Genomic DNA, 24,479 nt, shown 5'->3' on the forward strand with positions numbered 1-24,479 from the left:
CTCCGCTCCTGTTGGTCTTAGCGTGATGATATATAGCCTATAGCTTTCCTCGATGAATGGGCTATCTAACACTGAAAGAATTTTTCAAATCGGACCCGTATTTCCTGAGATTAGCGCGTTCAAACAAACTCATCAGCTTTATAAATTACTATAGATAATAATTATTATTATATTGTAATTTCTGTATTTTTTACTTAAAAAGTAAACATATATTTGGCAATCGGAACAGACTCCGCCATGCTGTGGGCTAATACGCGAAAAGCGCTGATTTTCAGTCTACCCGCGTATTTTCCGAGGTCCTACATTTATATATACATACATACTCATAAAATATAATAAATAGTTCAAAAAATTGATTGTTTTATTTGACCCCCTATCATATTTTTACATGCCAAACGTATTTTGTATTTTTATATTATCACTTTATTGGTACTTACGTATAAAATTAGATTCCAAGTTCCAACCTTTTCTCAGACCTATCAACTAGGAATTTCATAATCAAGTCTAGCCGATTCCAAGTAATGTTACCTACATGTTTTTTACAAAATACTCATAGAACTTAATACACGAGGTACGAAAAAAAGTTTCACGAACGATATACCTACCTACCTAGTTACCGACTTATACAGTGTATACCTAAATACATTAATTGTATTCTATTCGCCTACCGAACGCAAAAATCAGTCAAGCCGTTTTTGTACATAAGGACTAATATAAAAGCAAAATTTTGTAGAGTTTAGACTAGACTGATAGATGTAACTTTCAAACGATAAAAACTGAATGAATTTTGATGATTTGGCAGTGGTGTAGCGTTTATCTTATAAACTCATAAAGCTGAAGAGTTTTTTTGTTTGTTTGAATGCGCTAATCTTAGAAACTACTGGCTGAAACGATTTGATAAATTATTTCGGTGCTAGATAGCCCATTTATCGAGGGAGGCTATAGGATATATACCTATCATCACGCTAAGACCAACAGGAGCTAGTCTATATATATATAAAAAAATGTGTGCGTGTACTAGAGTACACACGTAAGAAGTGAAACTTTTTTATGACCTTATTATATATAATTTACTTTAAACAATATTACAGAACGCGTAACGCAAAAATGTCACGAGTACGGCGTAACGAAAAAATGTCACGCTTACGGCGTAACGCAAAAATGTTGCACTAAATTTTTGTCTAACCCCGATAAAGAAGTTTCACTTCAAAAAGAATCCTCGGTCACTGCATCATGCATGAACTACTGGACCGATTTCGATACCTACCTAATTATTATTTTGATTAGTTCGTTATTGTCAGGAGAAGAATCTTATGAAAGAAAATCCCAAGTAATTTGTGCGTAAAAATTAAGAAAATGCGAAGTGTGCTTTAAAACTACTAGCTTTTGCCCACTGGTTGGCCGCTAGTTGTGTATACTTATACGTATTGTTTTTAATATTAATCAACAATTAAACATGTATGTCGCAGCTATAAGCCGGCTGGGTAGCATTCAGGCCGTTAATTAAACGGCGCCGTTTAAGAGCTAGCGCGCAAGAGCAACTTTTGTCTCCTTCACTATTGAGTCTCTCCCATCAACTGTATGGGCTAGTAAGAAAGTGCGCGCACGTAGCGACGCAACTCCCCATACAGTTGATGGGAGAGACTCAATAGTGAACGAGACAAAAGTTGCTCTTGCGCGCTAGCTCTTATAGGATAGGCTCTTGAACAGACTTTTGTTCTTGACTTTTCAACGTAACCACACATTTGACGTTTCTTCTAAATTATATAGGTAGGTACTTAAAAGGGATAAAATAAAAGGCATTTTCAGTTACATATTGTACATATATTGACAAAATCCGTCTAACTTAGGATATTTATAATTGTGACGAATCATTTCTATTACACATATAATTTATTTTAAATAATGAAACTGAGAATTAAATTTTCCACCGCACGGATCCATACATAAAAATATACACAAAATACATACAACTTTGAAAATTTAATAATTCAAATATCCATGCGATCTTATAAACTAAAAAACAACTTAATTTGTAATATTATGTAGTTTTAGATCACATTCCTAAATTTTTATTTATCTTATATCTTCTGTGCAGTGGCTGCAGGGCTCCGACCATTCCGTCTCTTTCTAACTTCTAACTCGTGCTCGTCACCGCACATTAGGTATGTGTTACCTAAGCCCTTATAGGGCTAGATAGGCCTTTTCGGGGAATCAACCCGTTTTTAAACTCTTTAACCGCAAAAGGGTAATCAAGCTCTATTTCACATGGGTCAAAAATTACTGAAAATGGGGGCGATTTTGTATTTTTTTGCCCTTTTACCATGCCATGAGAGGTTTGTTTATGCGCGTATGTAAATCAGTTAAGTCGTTAATGAAGTTTAGTCAACCAATCAAAATGCTCGGATTCAGTGTAATTATATTAAAAAATTGTAATTGAACCAACAAAAATATCACTTTTAAGCGTACTGGTACTCGCGACTAAATTCTTCGTGATTATGAACAACGCCTTTATGAATTTTGCGCCGTTTTCTGAGTGCCGACTTGCCCTTTTTAGAAAAACGAGGGTGGCAACACTTCCTACACCGCCCTACAGCCACTGCACAAGCTATACTAAGTATACAAAATTTACAAATACGTATTGTAACAACAAAATTATGCATAATTTATTATTTTTGCCGAGTCAAATTTCTTTGAAAAAAAAAACCTAACAAAAAAGTAACATATTATGATTGATTCTCGCTATAGTCAAATAAAATTATGCAACATACAATATTGATATTCACACAAAATATAGAAAGCTGATCTAAAACCCTAAAAACAAACCGCAATGCACAAAAACCACTTCTATTATTATATATGCATAAAATAATTTATGTCACCAGGTTGCTATTTATTTCATATAATGTTAAAACATTCTACAACTAAATAAAACAATAACTTTCATTATATTCTATTATTATTAAACATCCCTATGCAACATAAAATCTAAACCCATGTATAATTTGACGCGACAACAGCTTGCGTTATACCAGGCACCAAACTTTTCTTACTATGCTCTCTACAATTATTAGCCACAATTTTCTGTCTCTTTTACGCTTACAATAGTTGAATCATGCCATCTTACTTTGACATCTATAAAGATCGAATATTGTGTTGGTAACCTATCTACACCTTTTTATTTTATCATTGCTACCCTAGAATAAAACATTAGTCGAAAAAAAAACGTGCGTGTACTAGTGTACACACGTAAGAAGTGACACTTCTTTATGACCTTATTTTTCAAAAAATAATTTACTAAGTATGTGCAACTTTACAGAAATACGTCGAATCACGCGTGGTAGGGACAAGAAAAAGATGGCGCGTAACGGAAAAATGTCACGCGTAACGAAAAAATGTTACACTAATTTTTTTTCCAACCCCGATAAGGAAGTTTCACTTCATAAAAATTCGAACAAAACGGAGCAAGTGATTTAGCACTTTTTTACATCACAATTTCACCTTCACACATCCAGATCTAAACTTTTCTATACAATTCTACGAAAAGAAAAAAAACATTATGTAAAAATAATATTTGTTGCATTTTAGCGCGCTCCCGTTCCCGCCAACTGTCAAATTTGACACTGACAGCTGTTGTCGCGCCAAACCTGTGTTCACACCGCAATTTTTTTTTTCATAATAGCAATTCGAAAATATCAAAATATATTGACTACATTTCAATACTAATTTTAAACTTAGTGCTACACTAAAATATCTCACACAATCGTGCAATATACATTGTTTAATATTATAATAGGTAAATGTACATTTTTTTTTAATTTCATTATCTAGTATAGAATATTGGACTGCATTATGCTAAAATATGGGCTATACGGCCTTTTTACTGTCATTTTTTTTTATTATGTGTCAAGAGGTTTTTGCACCACGACGTATAATGAAAAACATCTATCGTCTTACGACAAAACAATTTAAACACAGTCTAACTTTAAGCAAGCCTTCTGTCACTTTAATGGTTGTCTATGTGAAATACGACAAAACCAGATTAAAGAGAACCCGCGCTTAAAGATAAACCCTGTCTAAAGTTTTCTGTGGTAAGACAGATAGATTTTGACCTATTTTTTTACCCGAATCTATAAACGATACGATTACCTATATTATCCGAAAGATAAACATTTTTTGAGACATTTTAACAAACATTTTCTCATCATATTTTTAGGTTTTAAAACCTAAATAGTATTTTGTATCGTTTTACTTCAGGTATCAAGTGTTTTGTGACTTTTTAAATAATAATAAAATGATAATATGTGCGCTTAAAGATGTAAACACGACAATGGCGACATATTGAAAAAAAAATATGAAAAATTCACAATAATTGACATAAAAAAAACACCGCACAGCCCACAAACTAACAACTAATATAATAATTTTTAAATTTATAAACTTATCATCAACATTATCGTATATTTAGGACATTTTTTACATTTTTTTTTTTATTTTTTTTTCAATTATTAATTTTTTCGTAAGGAAAAAATGCAACTTGGATATTTATCACATTAGGTATATATTTCACATAATAATAAAAATTTCATAATTAATAATATTTATACATTAGAATTAGTTTGAAAATCCCTAAAAGAAAAAACACATGTACCTACATTTAACATGCTTTTTAGACCTGGGCTTAAAATTTACGCAAATAAAATAATAAAAACACTAACCATCATTTGGAAGTAGATAATATAAAAATTTAGACATTTTATATACTCTGCACTAAAGATTTCTAATTGACAATCTCCTCTGAGTGCGAGCGAGATAGATGCCGATCGACGGCTTGTGTGTGAGTGAGACGACATGATACCTTCTTTTGCGAGTTTTCGCGCCATTTTTATACGTAGCTTTTAAAATTATTTGACATTATTATTTTATTAAAAAGAAAAACTCAATATGTAGCCTTCCTTTTCATAAAATAATAAAAAATATGCTTTTGAAATCACAAAAAGAACTAATCTACTTATAGAAAATTCTACTAACATGTTATGTATGTTTTTTACTCTTACGCGAAAATAATTGAACAGATTTTGATGATACTTGGCAGTGATGTAGCTTATGTACCAGAATAACACATAAGCTATAGAAATTATCATTTTTATTACAGTTAATGTTTTTATCATTTCATTTGTTCTCTGACAAAAAATTCAATTCATTACATCTAAGTCAATACATTAGATTCAACCAAGTTATATAGTCTATGCATCAACAAATATTTATTTCAAAATGACGGATTTTCATGTGGTTTAAGTTTTTATCATATTTTTTTTGTCACAGGCAACATGGAAAAAGAAATTTTCGAAAATAAGCATAAAAATAATTCATAAGAGAACAGATAAAGTTTTTTATTTTGTTTATAGATAATAAAAAAGAAAGTTTTCAAGTAAACAAAGATGAGAACTGTATCTTTCATAAAACGAAAAACTACGTGTGTCACTCGGGGACTGGAGCAGTTGCGCTATTGCATGCTATGCCTTCAAGCCACACCTCCGCCCGTCGGAGTGGGGAGCGTGAGGTATTTTCGTTACGGAATTTCTCGATTCGGTCAACGCGCTCAAGGCCCGCGATAGAAGCTATGCAATAGCTTAAAAAAATAAAAAAAATATCATATCCCATAGTTTAACGTAATTTTTATATAAACCTGCAACATTAACAAAAGAAACCACATGAAGCCCGTCCCTACAAGCCGTAACTTACAAACAAATTTTTGTACATTAAAAATTTCGAAACGCAGACCCAACAATCACTTTTCCACAGTTTACTTAGTAGAATTCTTCCTTTGCACTGGTTTCTCAAGTTTCGCCGTTGGTTTTTCTATTTTGGTTTTAATTGCAACCTTCTCTTTCTTCTCCTTTGGTTTCTCCGTTTTAACCGCGGGTTGCGGTTGTGGTTTCTCCGTGAGCGGTGGTGTGGTTTTTGGTTTATTCGCTTTGGCCGCTGCCGCGTAGTTTATCGGTTTTATGCCTGAGGAGGGTTCTTCAGACGGGGGCGGTGAGCTTTGCTGTGGACAAAATTATTTTTTTATTTATTTATTCATATTTTATTGCTCTGAAATAACTTAACTAGGAATTTAGTCTAATTATAAATTAAAACAAACGGCGGTCTTTTCGCTAAATAGCGGTATATTTTTTCCAGACAACCAGATGTACGGAAGGAAATTAGTTGATGATTTATGATGTATATTTTAGCTTTTAAATTAATATCTATATAATAGCAAAAAAGGCATTGAACAGACGTTCTAAAATCTTATTAAATCAAATCAAATCCTCACACAGACACTACATCTATTCTCACTCTCAAACTTTTATTGTATTAAAAATTTAAATATTTCAACTTATCTAGGTCAATACACAAGATAAATTATGAATATGTAATACCTTCAAAACATCCGCACCATCGTCCTTCTCATCGTCGCTCAACTTGACCTCACTCTTCGCTTCACTTTTCCCACTGAGCGCTTCACTTTTGACACTTTGCACTTCACTTTTTACACTTTGTACACTTTGCACTTCACTTTTGACACTTTGCACGCTCTTCACACCCTTGCCCTCGCTTTGTTTGTCGCTGGGGGCACTTTTCGCTTTCACTTCTTTCCTTGCTTTCGTTTTGGTGTCTGCTTTGATTGGTTTCTTTGCATCTACTTTGCTCTTGGGTTTCTCTTTCGATTTCGCGTCTGTGTCGTCTATCGGCTGCACGTCGGCTGCGCTGACTTCCGGTGTCTCCGGTTGTGGTGATGATTCTGAAACTGATTTTTGAAAATTAAAATTAACATTAGACAAATGGAAACCCTATGCATATTGAAAAAATAAAAATAAAAATAATTTATTGAACAATTTGCGGGTTAGGTACAAACTAGGTAATAATGAAATTTGGGACATTTGCTAAACATAGATGAACAAAATTTGTTATGTATTTAATATGCCTTTAAGAATGGAATAATGGAACATCTCAGTAATTTCAATCACATTATATCCTACTAATATTATAAATGCGAAAGTCTTTATAATATTATAAAGGATGGATGTATAATGTATATTTATGTGTAGGTGTGTATGTTTGTTACTATTTGAAATGAAATGAAATGAAAATACGTTTATTATGGATACATACCAAAAATACAAAAAAAGAAACAAGAAACTTAAATCTAACTTAAATATAATGTATTCCACAATAGGCCTGCCACTCAGTGCAATACACTGATTTTCAGTGGTTGCCTTAGGATGCCTTGCTAATATAGATAAATTTCATTTCACGCAAATACTATGCTAACTATGCAGCAAACTATTGTATATCTACCTTCTTTCTTCTCTTCCTTAACGTCTATCTTCTCCTGGCCCTCAGCTTCGCTAGACGGCTGCACGTCTTCCTTTGATTTATCTGATTCTGCTTTCGTCTCCGGCGGGTCTTGTTTCTCTTCTGTAAAAAAAGCCTTACCTATACAGGGTGTCCCGGGTTCGGTGTACTACGCTCGAATGGAGCATGTAGTTTACCATACGCTGATAAATAATTGGAATGTAAATATACAGGGTGTAATCGTTAAGTATTGACAGGCGATTATTCCGTAAATAATACAGGTATCAAAAACTTTAACTATACTTAACATAATGAGTAAAACTTTGCCATTTCTCTCATTAGGTTAAGTACTTTCGATATCAGTTTAAAGATTTTTTGATATCTGCAATAGTTATCCTTAACTATATATATATATATAATCGCTTGTGAACACTTAACGATTACACCCGGTATGGTTTGAAATAAAAAATCATATAAAATTACATTTTTTTTCGTAAACAGCGTATGAAAAACTACACGTTCCATTGATATTAGTACACCAAACCTGGGATACCCTGTATAGTTAGTTACGTGCAGCAAAAAACTTTGTACCCCTAATTATGAAAAGCTAGGAGGGTATTTTTAAAAGGTTTAAGTTGAATTTGATTGCGTCGTTCGTAAAATAAGTTTGTTAGTAATTTAGTTGCAAAACAGATATAAACATATGTACATTTGGACGATTTTCCTGTCGAGAGACAATCTACATAAATTTCATTTTTAACATTAAAAATTATTTAGTGTTTTAAAAATCATGCTTAGTCATACTAAAAAACAATCCACCTAGCGTTTTTCCAGACGACTTAAGAATCAACATATATAGGATACGCGCATTTTGCAAAGAAATAATTACATTTTTAATTGCAAGGAATCTTAAAAAAGGTTGGATATGAAAAACATTTTTTTTCTATGCATATGTCGTCGAGGCTGCCTTAAAACGATACTAGATGCCGCTGTTAGTTGGTACAAATGTGACCTACTTTTACATGTCGCGTTTCAGTGAGGTCTGTGTACGCATGTCAGGACACCTGGCAGTGACTATTACAAAAAAAACAGAACAGAGGACGGGTCGATACTCGATAGTGGTCAGCCATTCGTGTTACAGCATTCGGCGGAGTCAAACGCAAACTTACTGCTGCGTAAATCCGTTTGCATCCGCACATATTGTGAATTATTTCAAGTTATATTTAGTGAAATTAATGAAACAATTCAACAACTTGGCTAGACGTTTATTTTCGTAATAAAAATACGAAACATGCAACACAGTGAATAAAGTGACGGCGTACGTTCTAAAGAACATATTACATATAAGAGGAGGCTCTTTAAGTGAGGAAGTATATGAGCAAAATAGACTCCGACGATGGGCAAGTGCGTGTTTCAAAAGAAGCGATAGGCCGACATCGCCAATATGAAAAGACGCTCTTTCAACAAGTAACTCGGTTGTGTAATTATAAACAAAACTTAATACATTTAACAACGATGTATTACTTATGCAACAAATGTTTGATTATTTGACTTCCCATAGTGTCTCTTGTACTACAAAGTCAACTTTTAGGGGCTGAAACCCTACACGTGGCCTCTAGTTGGTGCTAATCAGGCGACACAGTGGGAGACAATCGTCGCAACTATAAGGACCACACATCAGCCAAAGTCGTGTCGCGGAAAACAAGACAATCAGGGCACCAGATCCCAACATCAATTTTTATTTTAATACTGCGCCCGGAGAGAGTAACAACTCTGATGTAGCTTTAGTGCGTTCTATTAGAGATCCCGGAGACCCCGCTACAATTCTTTGGGTCTAGCCACCGAGGAGGTTTTCTGAATAAGAATCCCACTTGCTTTTCCCTCAAAAGACGAGTATATTTGGACGATTTCCTCCCCGTTTACAAAAATAAAAAATTGGTACCATCTTTCAAACTTTTACAAACACCTGAAGATAAAGCAGTTGAAATTATTAACGTGCAACCTTTACGCAAACATTTTGCAGACATCATCATAGATCCTATTATTCATTCCTCGCATACAGCACTGTTGGTTGATACTTGGGGATGCCATAGACACTTTTAAACTTGATGGTTTCTATGAGGTTTGCCGAGTATATGGCCCAGATCTAATGCAAATAAAGGGTCAGGGATCTTTCGCATATGTACTTCGTATTCAGATTGCCGTGATAGGTGGATCTTGTAAAAGAAATTGTTTTTTATGTCAAAACGGCCACTTCGAATACTTGGGAACCTTTAATGTCAGCGTGATAACGTATATAAGTCATCACAATGCCAATTTAACCTGGCAATAGCTAATGCATTAATACAATTATATACGTCAATAACTTTAACAACGTTCCTTCCTGTTCTCGTTTGATTGTGGGAGAGACTTCAATATAGATAACAAAACTAATCCCCAAAGTGGAATTTCTACCTATTTTTAATCAATACAGGTTACGTTAACTCTTCTTGAAATTTATTGGTATAAGACTTGGACATAAAGGAAAAAGTTCGAGGTGAACATCAAACGCCAAATATTCGATGTACACAAAAACCACGATGGTTCCAAATATATGTTTTAAAGTGCTGTGATTGACGATTGTACTACAAGTCACCTTTTGGGGTTCCAATATTTAAAACTCTGCCCAATATCTAATAATTTTTTTTCTTGAATCAATGTTTGAAAATCAATGTAAAAGACTTGGATATAAAGGAAAAAGTTCCAGATCAAGATCAAAAGCGAACTATTCGAGTTACACAAACTACGATGGCTCGAAAGATATAAAATAAAATGTTGCAGTTTGTTGCTTAAAAAGAAGAAGAGAAAATTTCGTGCACATCTTCTAAGAACTGCGCAAAGAGTTTTTCATACGACAGTTCGAAAGACATGTTTTAAAATGTTGTGTCGATTGGCGCTCCGACTTAATCTTAAGCTGTAATATAATATCTTGTAATATGTAGAAATAAATAGTGTTATATACAATCGGTGTTGTTTTTTTCCAATAAATACCATATGTAGGGTTCTTTTTTTTTTTCATTCAACACATGTGGACCTGAGTGTTATAGAGCTTCTAGAAGCCGACCAAGTAACTGTTCTCAAACTGCCGGATCACTCATCCCATGTTCTGCAGCAAATATACAACTAAGACTGCAGCACAATGAAACCTATGAAAGACAAGTGGGATAGCGAATTGGTGAAATGGCAAAGACTCATGTGGGTGCAAAACTCCCAAAGCAAGAATTTGCCAGGATCATAACTATGATATGGGATGACTTAAACCCAGTAATCATTCAAAATAGCTTCAGGAAATCGGGCATATATCCGTTCAATCGAGACGCAATTCCAAAAGAAAAGTTTGACAAACTCTCATGGTCAAGATGAGATGTTAAAATACACGCGCAGAAAACACATATAAAAATAAGTAAAACAATTAGTTGCAATTTTTTCCAAATTTAGGGGAAAGCTATGTGCCGTCAGCACATTACAGTTACTTATTAGGTCAGGCATCATGTAACATTAATATGTATTCTACTAATTGTACTTGAGTGGTAAATTGGCTCCAATATAAAAAGGTTGTCAATCCGTTGTTTCATTTCGGCTATCCGAAATATATAAAGCCGCTACATTTATCATCATTTTACATTATACGACGTAGTACATCAATAGTTAACGTTTTTTCACATTTCAATATTCATACCTTTTTTTTACTAAGACTGCGATTTATGAGGTTTTTAAATACCAACTATTACGACTCAGCAATCGTCTATTGCAGCTAGAAAGTCAAAGACAAAAATAACGTGAAATACATCAAAGAACTGAACAAAATCCATGACACCATGTTCTCCATCGAAAAGTTACTGCAATTCATAAAGGTCATTCAAACTCTTCTTGAAATGGCACACTAAATGTACCCTAATACATATGTATTGAAAAAAGAGAAGAGCCGATGTTCCATTCACCGACGGATCTAAGGACATGTTTTAAAGTGTTGTGCTTGTTGATTGACCATTGACGATATTAAAAAGAGATTATCAGAATTCTCGAAAAAGAAGAAGAGAAAATTACGTGCAAATCTTTTAAGAACTGCGCAAAGCGTCCATCCAGTATTTTTCATACGACAGCTCAAAAGATATGTTTTAAAATGTTGTGCTTGTTGATTATCGCATTGACGAGATTAAAAAGTGATTATCAAAATTCTCGAAAAAGATTATTTATTCTTCATGATATTACATCAATAATTGTTTCCCTTAATAAAAAGATATGTTTCAAAGTTTTGTGCTTGTTGATTGTCGCAATGACTTAAAAAGAGTTTTATCAAAATTCTCGAAAGACCAGAAAATTACGTACAGATTTTAAAAAATCGTTTCGAATTCAAATTCTGTGTTCTCCACCGAACAATATGTCAAATACAAAAATATTTGTTGACAACAAAGTCAAATACAAAAATTACATAGAAATATTCAAAGAACTGCAAAATATCTATGATACTTTGTTCTCCATCGAAAAGTTACTACAGTTCACAAAGGACATTCTAACTCTTCTAGAAATGGTACCCTAAATGTACCCATATGTATTGAAATATCCAACAAAGAGAAGAGCCGATGTTCCATTTACCGTTTCAATATCTCAATCCTAAATGTGCAGATTCGCATTACGATAGCTCAAAAGATATGTTTCAAAGTGTTGTGCTTGTTGATCGATGCAGTCTACAATATATTTTGGCAACGAAGTCACATACAAAAATTACGTGAAAATATTCAAAGTAACTATCTATGTTCTATCGATACTATGTTCTCCATCGAAAAATTATTATAATTCACAAAGGATTGGCGAGATTATCCAAAATTGTTGAAAAACAAGATTATACTCTCGAAAAAGTAGATTATTTATTCTTCATCATTTTGCATTACCCGACGTAGTACATCAATAGATAACGTTTTTTCACATTTCAATATTCTTACCTTTTTTTTACTAAAACTGCGATTTATGAGGTTTTTAAATACCAACTATTACGACTCAGCAATCGTCTATTGCAGCTAGAAAGTCAAAGACAAAATTACTGCAATTCATAAAGGTCTTTCAAACTCTTCTTGAAATGGTACACTAAATGTACCCTAATACATATATTGTATTGAAAAAAGAGAAGAGCCGATGTTCCATTCACCGACAGATCTAAAGACATGTTTTAAAGTGTTGTGCTTGTTGATTGACCATTGACGATATTAAAAAGAGATTATCAGAATTCTCGAAAAAGAAGAAGAGAAAATTACGTGCAAATCTTTTAAGAACTGCGCAAAGCGTCCATCCAGTATTTTTCATACGACAGCTCAAAAGATATGTTTTAAAATGTTGTGCTTGTTGATTATCGCATTGACGAGATTAAAAAGTGATTATCAAAATTCTCGAAAAAGATTATTTATTCTTCATGATATTACATCAATAATTGTTTCCCTTAATAAAAAGATATGTTTCAAAGTTTTGTGCTTGTTGATCGATGCAGTCTACAATATATTTTGGCAACGAAGTCACATACAAAAATTACGTGAAAATATTCAAAGTAACTATCTATGTTCTATCGATACTATGTTCTCCATCGAAAAATTATTATAATTCACAAAGGACATCCGAATTCTTCTTGAAATGGGTATTACAAATCCAATTCGAGTTACATTATATGACCGATCCAAAGACATGTTTTAAATTGTTGTGCTTGTTGATTGACGCATTGGCGAGATTATCCAAAATTGTTGAAAAACAAGATTATACTCTCGAAAAAGTAGATTATTTATTCTTCATCATTTTGCATTACCCGACGTAGTACATCAATAGATAACGTTTTTTCACATTTCAATATTCTTACCTTTTTTTTTACTAAAACTGCGATTTATGAGGTTTTTAAATACCAACTATTACGACTCAGCAATCGTCTATTGCAGCTAGAAAGTCAAAGACAAAATTACTGCAATTCATAAAGGTCTTTCAAACTCTTCTTGAAATGGTACACTAAATGTACCCTAATACATATATTGTATTGAAAAAAGAGAAGAGCCGATGTTCCATTCACCGACAGATCTAAAGACATGTTTTAAAGTGTTGTGCTTGTTGATTGACCATTGACGATATTAAAAAGAGAATATCAGAATTCTCGAAAAAGAAGAAGAGAAAATTACGTACAAATCTTTTAAGAACTGCGCAAAGCGTCCATCCAGTATTTTTCATACGACAGCTCAAAAGATATGTTTTAAAATGTTGTGCTTGTTGATTATCGCATTGACGAGATTAAAAAGTGATTATCAAAATTCTCGAAAAAGATTATTTATTCTTCATGATATTACATCAATAATTGTTTCCCTTAATAAAAAGATATGTTTCAAAGTTTTGTGCTTGTTGATTGTCGCAATGACTTAAAAAGAGTTTATCAAAATTCTCGAAAGACCAGAAAATTACGTACAGATTTTAAAAAAGCGTTTCGAATTCAAATTCTGTGTTCTCCACCTAACAATATGTCAAATTCAAAAATATTTGTTGAAAACAAAGTCAAATACAAAATTTACATAGAAATATTCAAAGAACTGCAAAATATCTATGATACTTTGGTCTCCATCGAAAAGTTACTACAGTTCACAAAGGATATTCGAACTCTTCTTGAAATGGTACCCTAAATGTACCCATATGTATTGAAATATCCAACAAAGAGAAGAGCCGATATTCAATAGACCGTTTCATTATCTCAATCCTAAATGTGCAGATTCGCAATACGATAGCTCAAAAGATATGTTTCAAAGTGTTGTGCTTGTTGATTGTCCCAATGACTTAAAAAGAGTTTATCAAAATTCTCGAAAGACCAGAAAATTACGTACAGATTTTAAAAAAGCGTTTCGAATTAAAATTCTGTGTTCTCCACCTAACAATATGTCAAATTCAAAAATATTTGTTGAAAACAAAGTCAAATAAAATTTACATAGAAATATTCAAAGAACTGCAAAATATCTATGATACTTTGTTCTCCATCGAAAAGTTACTACAGTTCACAAAGGATATTCGAACTCTTCTTGAAATGGTACCCTAAATGTACCCATATGTATTGAAATATCCAACAAAGAGAAGAGCCGATATTCAATAGACCGTTTCATTATCTCAATCCTAAATGTGCAGATTCGCAATACGATAGCTCAAAAGATATGTTTCAAAGTGTTGTGCTTGTTGATTGTCCCAATGACTTAAAAAGAGTTTATCAAAATTCTCGAAAGACCAGAAAATTACGTACAGATTTTAAAAAAGCGTTTCGAATTAAAATTCTGTGTTCTCCACCGAACAATATGTCAAATACAAAAATATTTGTTGACAACAAAGTCAAATACAAAAATTACATAGAAATATTCAAAGAACTGCAAAATATCTATGATACTTTGTTCTCCATCGAAAAGTTACTACAGTGCACAAAGGACATTCTAACTCTTCTTGAAATGGTACCCTAAATGTACCCATATGTATTGAAATATCCAACAAAGAGAAAAACCAATATTCCATTGACCGTTTCACTATCTCAATCCTAAATGTGCAGATTCGCATTACGATAGCTCAAAAGATATGTTTCAAAGTGTTGTGCTTGTTGATCGATGCAGTCTACAATATATTTTGGCAACCAAATCACATACAAAAATTACGTGAAAATATTCAAGGTAACGATCTATGACACTATGTTCTCCATCGAAAAATTATTATAATTCACAAAGGACATCCGAATTCTTCTTGACATGGGTATTATAAATAAAATTCGAGTTACATTATATGAGAGATCCAAAGACATGTTTTAAATTGTTGTGCTTGTTGATTGACGCATTGGCGAGATTATCCAAAATTGTTGAAAAACAAGATTATACTCTCGAAAAAGGAGATTATTTATTCTTCATCATTTTGCATTACACGACGTAGTACATCAATAGATAACGTTTTTTCACATTTCAATATTCATACCTTTTTTTTACTAAGACTGCGATTTATGAGGTTTTTAAATACCAACTATTACGACTCAGCAATCGTCTATTGCAGCTAGAAAGTCAAAGACAAAAATAACGTGAAATACATCAAAGAACTGAACAAAATCCATGACACCATGTTCTCCATCGAAAAGTTACTGCAATTCATAAAGGTCATTCAAACTCTTCTTGAAATGGCACACTAAATGTACCCTAATACATATGTATTGAAAAAAGAGAAGAGCCGATGTTCCATTCACCGACAGATCTAAAAACATGTTTTAAAGTGTTGTGCTTGTTGATTGACCATTGACGATATTAAAAAGAGATTATCAGAATTCTCGAAAAAGAAGAAGAGAAAATTACGTGCAAATCTTAGAACTGCGCAAAGCGTCCATCCAGTATTTTTCATACGACAGCTCAAAAGATATGTTTCAAAGTGTTGTGCTTGTTGATTGTCCCAATGACTTAAAAAGAGTTTATCAAAATTCTCGAAAGACCAGAAAATTACGTACAGATTTTAAAAAAGCGTTTCGAATTAAAATTCTGTGTTCTCCACCGAACAATATGTCAAATACAAAAATATTTGTTGACAACAAAGTCAAATACAAAAATTACATAGAAATATTCAAAGAACTGCAAAATATCTATGATACTTTGTTCTCCATCGAAAAGTTACTACAGTGCACAAAGGACATTCTAACTCTTCTTGAAATGGTACCCTAAATGTACCCATATGTATTGAAATATCCAACAAAGAGAAAAACCAATATTCCATTGACCGTTTCACTATCTCAATCCTAAATGTGCAGATTCGCATTACGATAGCTCAAAAGATATGTTTCAAAGTGTTGTGCTTGTTGATCGATGCAGTCTACAATATATTTTGGCAACCAAATCACATACAAAAATTACGTGAAAATATTCAAGGTAACGATCTATGACACTATGTTCTCCATCGAAAAATTATTATAATTCACAAAGGACATCCGAATTCTTCTTGACATGGGTATTATAAATAAAATTCGAGTTACATTATATGAGAGATCCAAAGACATGTTTTAAATTGTTGTGCTTGTTGATTGACGCATTGGCGAGATTATCCAAAATTGTTGAAAAACAAGATTATACTCTCGAAAAAGGAGATTATTTATTCTTCATCATTTTGCATTACACGACGTAGTACATCAATAGATAACGTTTTTTCACATTTCAATATTCATACCTTTTTTTTACTAAGACTGCGATTTATGAGGTTTTTAAATACCAACTATTACGACTCAGCAATCGTCTATTGCAGCTAGAAAGTCAAAGACAAAAATAACGTGAAATACATCAAAGAACTGAACAAAATCCATGACACCATGTTCTCCATCGAAAAGTTACTGCAATTCATAAAGGTCATTCAAACTCTTCTTGAAATGGCACACTAAATGTACCCTAATACATATGTATTGAAAAAAGAGAAGAGCCGATGTTCCATTCACCGACAGATCTAAAAACATGTTTTAAAGTGTTGTGCTTGTTGATTGACCATTGACGATATTAAAAAGAGATTATCAGAATTCTCGAAAAAGAAGAAGAGAAAATTACGTGCAAATCTTAGAACTGCGCAAAGCGTCCATCCAGTATTTTTCATACGACAGCTCAAAAGATATGTTTCAAAGTTTTGAGCTTGTTGATTGTCGCAATGACTTAAAAAGAGTTTATCAAAATTCTCGAAAGACCAGAAAATTACGTACAGATTTTAAAAAAGCGTTTCGAATTCAAATTCTGTATTCTCCACCGAACAATATGTCAAATACAAAAATATTTGTTGACAACAAAGTCAAATACAAAAATTACATGGAAATATTCAAAGAACTGCAAAATATCTATGATACTTTGTTCCCATCGAAAAGTTACTACAATTCACGAAGGATATTCGAACTCTTCTTGAAATGGTTCCCTAAATGTACCCATATGTATTGAAATAGTCAACAAAGAAGAGCAGATATTTCATAGAACTACAAAACATTATGACAGCTCGAAAGATATGTTTCATAATGCTATAGCATGTTGATTGAATTCAATTGATTGCTTGAAAAGAAGGATAGAAAATTACGTGTAAATCTTCTAAGAACTGCGCAAAGCGTGCATATAAATTGTTTATAATTTAAACGCATGCGCCAACAAACACCTCATCATAAAACTACCCATCACCAATCACCAATAATTATAAATCTATATATATAAAACTCAAAGGTGTCTGATATAGTGATCTATCAACGCACAGCCCAAACCACTGGACGGATCGGGCTGAAATTTGGCATGCAGGTAGATGTTAGGACGTAGGCGTCCCCTAAGAAAGGATTTCCCGAAATTCTTGCGGGAACGGGGAAAAACGGGGATGCACGTACAAAGTCGTGGGCGGAAGCTAGTAAATAATAAATCTAAACTAACCTGGCGGTTGTCTAGCCCTGCTCGGCACGAACTCAGCAGCTAGCGGGTTCAATGTTGAACGGGACACTGCCTCTTGTAACGACACCGTTGTTGTGCCGTTGCTTGTGCTACAAATTTAAATTTATATTTAACTAAGGAATTTAGAAAATTTATTTATTCATATCCCAAGTAATCAAAGAAAAACCCGCATAGGTTTTTTATCCCGGAAATCGCACGGAAACGGGAACCATGCGAGTTTTTCTTTGACTACGCGTGTAAAGACGCGGGCGGAAAGCTAGTCAATTAATAATATTATAATAATACTTATATTATAAAGCAAAATTTTTTATTTGTTTGTTTGACCGCCCTAATCTCGGGAACGACTGGTGCGATTTGAAAAATTATTTCGGGGTTAGATAGCACATTAATCGAGGAACGTTATAGGCTATATATCATCACGCTAAGACCAACAGGAGCGGAGCAATGCGGGTAAAACCGATAGTAATCTACACTAATATTATAAAGAGGAAAACTTTGTTTGTTTGTTTGATTGTAATGAATAGGCTCATAAACTACTGGACCGATTTTAAAAAGTCTTTCACCATTCGAAAGCTACATTATCCACGAGTAATATAGGCTATATATCATCACGCTAAGACGCAACAGGAGCGGAGCAATGCGGGTAAAACCGATAGTAATCAATATTTATACATACGTGGCCCCGCTATTGTGTCCGTTCGTCACCGGCCTGTGTCTCTCCCGTTGCTCGTCTTCCAGCATCGCTTCTATGCATTGCTCCATAAGTGCTTCTTCTTCGAGCTGTTGCATCACCTGGAATTGTTTGCTTTTTGTTTAAATTACATATTATAGAAACCTACATCTTTACTTGAAGTATATTATAATACTAGCTGTTGCCCGCAGCTTCGCCTGCGTGGAAACGATAAATTTTCATCCCCTAAATGTAATAAATAAATAAAATCACCTGTTTATCAAACTCCTCCTCGTTCTCCATCCACATGTAGTCCGCGAAGTCGTCGGACGCGGGCGCGGCGGGCGCCGGGTACGCGGCTCCATAGTATGCACCCGCCATTACATAACCTGGCCAAATTTAACATTTTTTGTGTAAAAAAAACAGGATTTAACTTGAAAAAATGTGGAATTGAGAAAAAACGACGTGTGGCACTCGGGGACAAAGGGGGTAAAGCTATTGGCGCCTCCTCCGCCCGTCGGAGTGGGGAGCGTGAGGTTTTTTCGTTACAGAATTTCTCGATTCGGTCCCCGCGCTCAAGGCCCGCGATAGAAGCTATGCAATAGCTTAAAAATGTTTTTAGAAAAAAAAACGGATTTTTTTCTTGATCGGAAGCCATCACGTTACGTGGCACAGTGAAAAAAATAAAAATGCTGCAGCAGTACAACCATTATTACATTTAATTGCCAATTTAAAAAGTTGTACGTGTTAGGGTAGTACGCTACGGCCAACACAACGTAAAAGATAGGGGTTTAAAAATAACTTTATACAACAGTATTAACAACATCAGTAATAATTTATTATTGAAACCAATCCATTAATTTTAGTGTAAAAATAATTCAAACAAAAATACTAAAACGAAAATAGATTTTATCTTGCACGGGTTTTTCTTGCACTGCGCGGACGAAGCCGCGGGTGGAAAGCTGTTATAAAATAAATAAAAAATACATATAACTACTCACCAGGCATAGGCCCCCTTGGCATGTGAACGGGATAAACAGGCGGTCGGTGCACCCCCGCGTCCCCACTACCGACCACGCCACCGCCAACCCCGTTGTCTATTATCACGCCGTTGGGCTGGAAATTACAATTTTAACTTTTTAGTAAGTAAGTACCATAGATTGGGATTGAATTTTTTTTTTACTGGCATAGACAATTTGTTTTAAATATACAAGACAAGTGCGAGAAATTGTAAATTGAGAGATATGCTTTAGTTCTGTTGTTTATGATAGCACTGTTCTGTTGCAATATTTTTCCCTATGCGCTATTTTCAGATGGAAAAGTGCTTATTCTGTTGTGAGTTCTCTATGGTAACATAAACAAAATACATATATTACTTTACAATATCTATACATATAATAAATCTGTAGAAGGGTCAATTCTGTACATTGAAAATATTGAAAAAATAAATAGCAGGGGGGTTACTGGATCGATACCAAACCCAAATATGTGACTAAAAAAAAATTTTGTCTGTCTGTCTGTATATGCAGACATCACGTGAAAAACTAACGGTTCGAAAACTATACAAATAAGTGAAAAAGGTTAAATTTACCCCACCTGCCACTGTCCGTTCTCCTCGTTGCCATAATACGCACCCACGTTGCCCGTCTCTGGTATTTTCATGCTTGCAACACTTACTATATATACTAATTTACACACTAATTTATCGCTGAGTATGTCCGTTAACTAAACTTAAATATAAAGTCCAATTAACAATTAAATATACTTTTAGGCACTGTAATCATAAGGTTTTCACTGGTTTGTTGAGGTATTATGTTTTTCATTTCTGTTCTTCTAGATAACTGGAAAAGAGAAAAATAAACATTACACATCTATACTAATATTATAAAGCTGAAGAGTTTGTTTGTTTGTTTGAACGCGCTAATCTCGGGAACTACTGGTCCGATTTGAAAAATTCTTTCGGTGTTAGATAGCCCATTTATCGAGGAAGGTTATAGGCTATAATATAATAATATATTATAGCCTATTTATAATCATCACGCTACGACCAACAGGAGTGGAGCCACGGGGGTGAAACCGCGCGGAGCAGCTAGTTTTAAATAACCAGGACATTTTATGTTACAAGGAATTAGCACAATTATTTACAGTCACAATCAGTAGGGAAAGTTCATACAACACGGTAGAAATGGCTCACGAATATATTAATTGTGATAATACCCTTACTTTGTCAATTGTGATAATAATATGAATTTGCCAGTCATTTCAATTCACGACATAACCTATCTGGATATAAGAGGTCATAATATGGCCCCAGATGATATTTTATTAAAAATGATGTACAAATTGGTAATTTAAAACCTCTACCATTTATACTTTTATGTATTTTCCCTGTTCTGAACAGGAAGTCAGATAAAAGTTGGCCATGGTTTTTCCCCTACATATAACGCAAGATTCACAAAAATCTATACTAGCGCCAGCGGTTCGCCCCGGCTTCGCCCGTGGTACTAGCCCATAGAATTGATGTGAGAGACAAAACAGTTGAATGTTTACATTTCTTTTCATAAAAACTATCCTATCTCTCAAGTTGGATCGAACTGCACATGGTGTGCGAATTTTATTATAATAAGTTAAGTGGTTTAGGAGTCCATTGAGGACAAACATTGTGACACGAGATTTATATTATATTAAGATTATAAAGGTGACAAGTTTGTTTGTTTGAACACGCTTTTGGTGTTAGATAGCCCATTTATCGAGAAAGGCTTATAGGCTATAACATATCATTACGCTAAGACCAACAGGAGCGAAGCCACGCGGGTGAAAACGCGAGGAGCAGCTAATATAATATATACCTATGTATTTAAGGAATTTAATTGTTATAAATAACATGTTTATTTTAATAGCAAATTTAAATTTAAACATCAATCTATCATTAGTTAAACTCCTATTACTTTATTAAGAATTCTCACATTTCCTGTCATTCATGTACCTATTCTTACTTGTGTTGAATGTACTTCACAACCTACTCAAACTAATTACAATGCAGGCGAAGCCACAGACAGAAAGCTAGTTAAATATATGCATTTTTAAAAATGAAATCCCAAACATTTCAAGGTTCCAACATACGGTTGTCTATTTACATTCAATTTAAATAAATAAACATATTAAAGATGTTAACGGATTTTAAACGCGATTTATTCATATTATTATCACAACGTATCGCAAACTTTTTAGTGAGTGTGGTCACCCATCAGACAGTTAAAATCTTTAATTTCTAAATGTATAATACTTGTGTAAAAACAAACAATACGAAATACAAAATAAACATATTTTTTTATGTAAAGAGATTATGATTAGTCGTTAGATAATAATATAGATATTGTTTGTTTACATTTACTTATAAATATTATTTTGTTTTAGTAAACAAATTAGTGTGTATTCAAACTCTAACTCAAATAACTCTATTATGGTGCATTTACATCAAACAAGCGAATGCTCATTCTAAGAGCTAGCGCGCAATGGTAACTTTTGTCTCCGCAACTATTTTGTCTCTCCCATCAACTGTATGGGGAGTTGCGTCGCTACATGCGCGCACTTTCTTACTAGCCCATAGAATTGATGAGAGAGACAAAACAGTTGAGTTGTCTATCTCATCAACTCTATGGGCTACTACAACTCTAACCCCACATGTCAAATTCTTTTAGTGTAAACAGGTGTGGAGTATTCTTCCGTTGTTCTCTCAATCTAGCCTGTTTTACCTTAAACCTAATAAATTATATACCTAGTAAAACCTACATCAAGAATCACTCTATCTATCTAAAGCAACTGCATAGAATCTGTTGCATAGTTTTGAAGATTTAAGCAGACATAGGGACAGAGAAAGCGACTTTGTTTTATACTATGTAGTGATTTTTGGGTATAATTTAGCTACAGTTACAGTTACAATAATTACTGTTAATGCTTAACTACAGTTACTGCATATTGATAGACTTTAGTTTTAAAATTCCGTTGTCAAAATACATTAGTTTGAAAAAAGACCTTGTTTTTTAAATCAAGTGATATATTAAATACAAAATAACTGGTATTAAAATAATGTTTCACACAATTTTCTTAAATAAATTAGAAAGTCTCCGTATAATTTTAAATGCACACCAAATTTCAATCTAAAACTGTAAAGCTATTTTAATTTTAACCTCATTTTCATGCATAGCTTGATTGCTTGCTTGGTACAGTTGATGCATGAGCGTAGAACTGAGGGGTCCTGAGTTTGATTCCCGGTTGAGACTAAGAAGAAAAATGTCTAGGTCTGGCAGCACAGAAGGCTGATCACCTACTTGTCCCTAAAGAAAATCAATCAGTGAAACAAATGTACGCATAATGCATCTGCCGCATACCCCACTTGGGGACATGAGAATTCAGTTTTTCATGCATAGCTTCTTTTTTTTATTGGCAATAGGGAAGCGCTTGACCACAATCTCACCTGATGTTAAGCTGAGATAATATGGTCTAAGATGGAATGCGCTTCCCTAGAAGGTACCTTCACTCTACGCTTGGAGAAGTTCTTATGTGTGAACAATTAATGTAATAACTCAGATTTAAGTCTTTTCAAGTGAAAAATAGGAATTCTTATAAGTTTAAAGTCAAAAGTGTTATATTACTTTTATTTATTTAACACTTTATTGTGCAATTAACCAGATACATAAAATAACTATTAACAATAAACAAATGCACAAAGGGTGGCCTTATTACTATGCAGTGATTTCTGCCAGCTTTATACAGCAATTAAGTATGTCCTATAAACTTTTTTTATAAAATCGAAACTTATTGGAAATGTCTAAGTAATTCCTAATTCACATGAACACTACAGAATGGATTAATACCTTAAGTACTTACTGAAACATAACACCATCTCTATTACTTTCAAGTTTCAACCTACACTTGTTATATGTTTATTACTCTACTATTTAACACTATTATTAAATAATTAACAAAATAGGTACATCTTATACGAACAACTTTAAAACCAATTTAATATGCACTTTGTAACAATGGTATTCGATTCAATAAAACCTATATAAAATATAGGTACTTCGTTGATACGTGTTTACCGTTTCATGTGATTAATGCAAAATCGTACTATATACTACATAGTAACGTCACATGCAACTTTCACAAGATCTCATTCTGTTTACAATGTGTACTTACTATTTAAAAACAAGCCCTATTCACCTAGTTTTATTATTAGATAGAGCTAGAATCAATTGCAATGACACACACTCGTTCAGCGTACGTACAGTATTTCGTGACGATACTGCACAGTCGTCTAGTAATTGCCCAAATAATAGTCTACGCAAGCAATTTGCCTACATTTCATTTAAAGAAAACACGTGCAGGCATTGGTATTGGAACACTTAAAAATCATACTCACTAATTAAACACTTCACGCGCGTTCTAATACTATATGTAGTAATAATGTGATCCCAATATATTATTGATACTTCGTTGCACGTTTAACTTGTAAAATTAGCACTTTAACGGATAACCTATAATTACACTTTTCACTCAGTATCCAACAGTGGTCGTGGCGCAAATGGCGACCGAGGTGATATTCGCACAAGTGATACGCCCATAAATTGCTTACTTCACGGCAGACAAATACCGGCTTTTTTAATTTGTGTATTCTCCAACTTTGGTTGTGTATTTGTTGATGAATTATTTATGTAATTAACGTTCTTAAAAGACTATCATGCTCTTGTTAATTTAGGTCAAGCCAAAACTGTGTCAAATTGACGTGTGATTGATTATTCTATATTTAAAAATGCAGGAATATAAATGAAGGTATTCAAACTCATTCATGTAACTTTTACCGATGAATGATGATTGATGATGCATGGATGATGCCTTACTGACTACACCACACCCTTTTATTTAAAATTAGTGTGATTATTTTCTGTAAACATAGCAAATATGGCTTAGAAATATGGGCAACAGCAAACTGATTTTAAACTGGT

General features: G+C 33.5%; 1 protein-coding gene across 1 annotated transcript; it reads right to left on the bottom strand.

Annotated features, from left to right (window-relative positions):
- Nucleotides 1-1,802: 1,802 nt before the first annotated feature.
- Nucleotides 1,803-24,089, bottom strand: LOC123704589 (triadin). The gene is made up of 9 exons (XM_045652976.1): nt 23,897-24,089; nt 20,068-20,312; nt 19,473-19,587; nt 18,745-18,860; nt 18,478-18,593; nt 17,784-17,890; nt 7,345-7,464; nt 6,426-6,793; nt 1,803-6,049 (listed from the first exon to the last, which is right to left on the bottom strand). The coding sequence occupies exons 2-9, from the start codon at nt 20,131-20,133 to the stop codon at nt 5,807-5,809; spliced, it is 1,251 nt and encodes a 416-aa protein (XP_045508932.1). The 5' UTR covers nt 20,134-20,312; nt 23,897-24,089; the 3' UTR covers nt 1,803-5,806.
- Between the last annotated feature and the right edge of the window lie 390 nt (nt 24,090-24,479).

This window comes from Colias croceus, chromosome 30, assembly GCF_905220415.1.
Source record: "Colias croceus chromosome 30, ilColCroc2.1".
NCBI classification, from domain to species: Eukaryota; Metazoa; Arthropoda; class Insecta; order Lepidoptera; family Pieridae; genus Colias; species Colias croceus.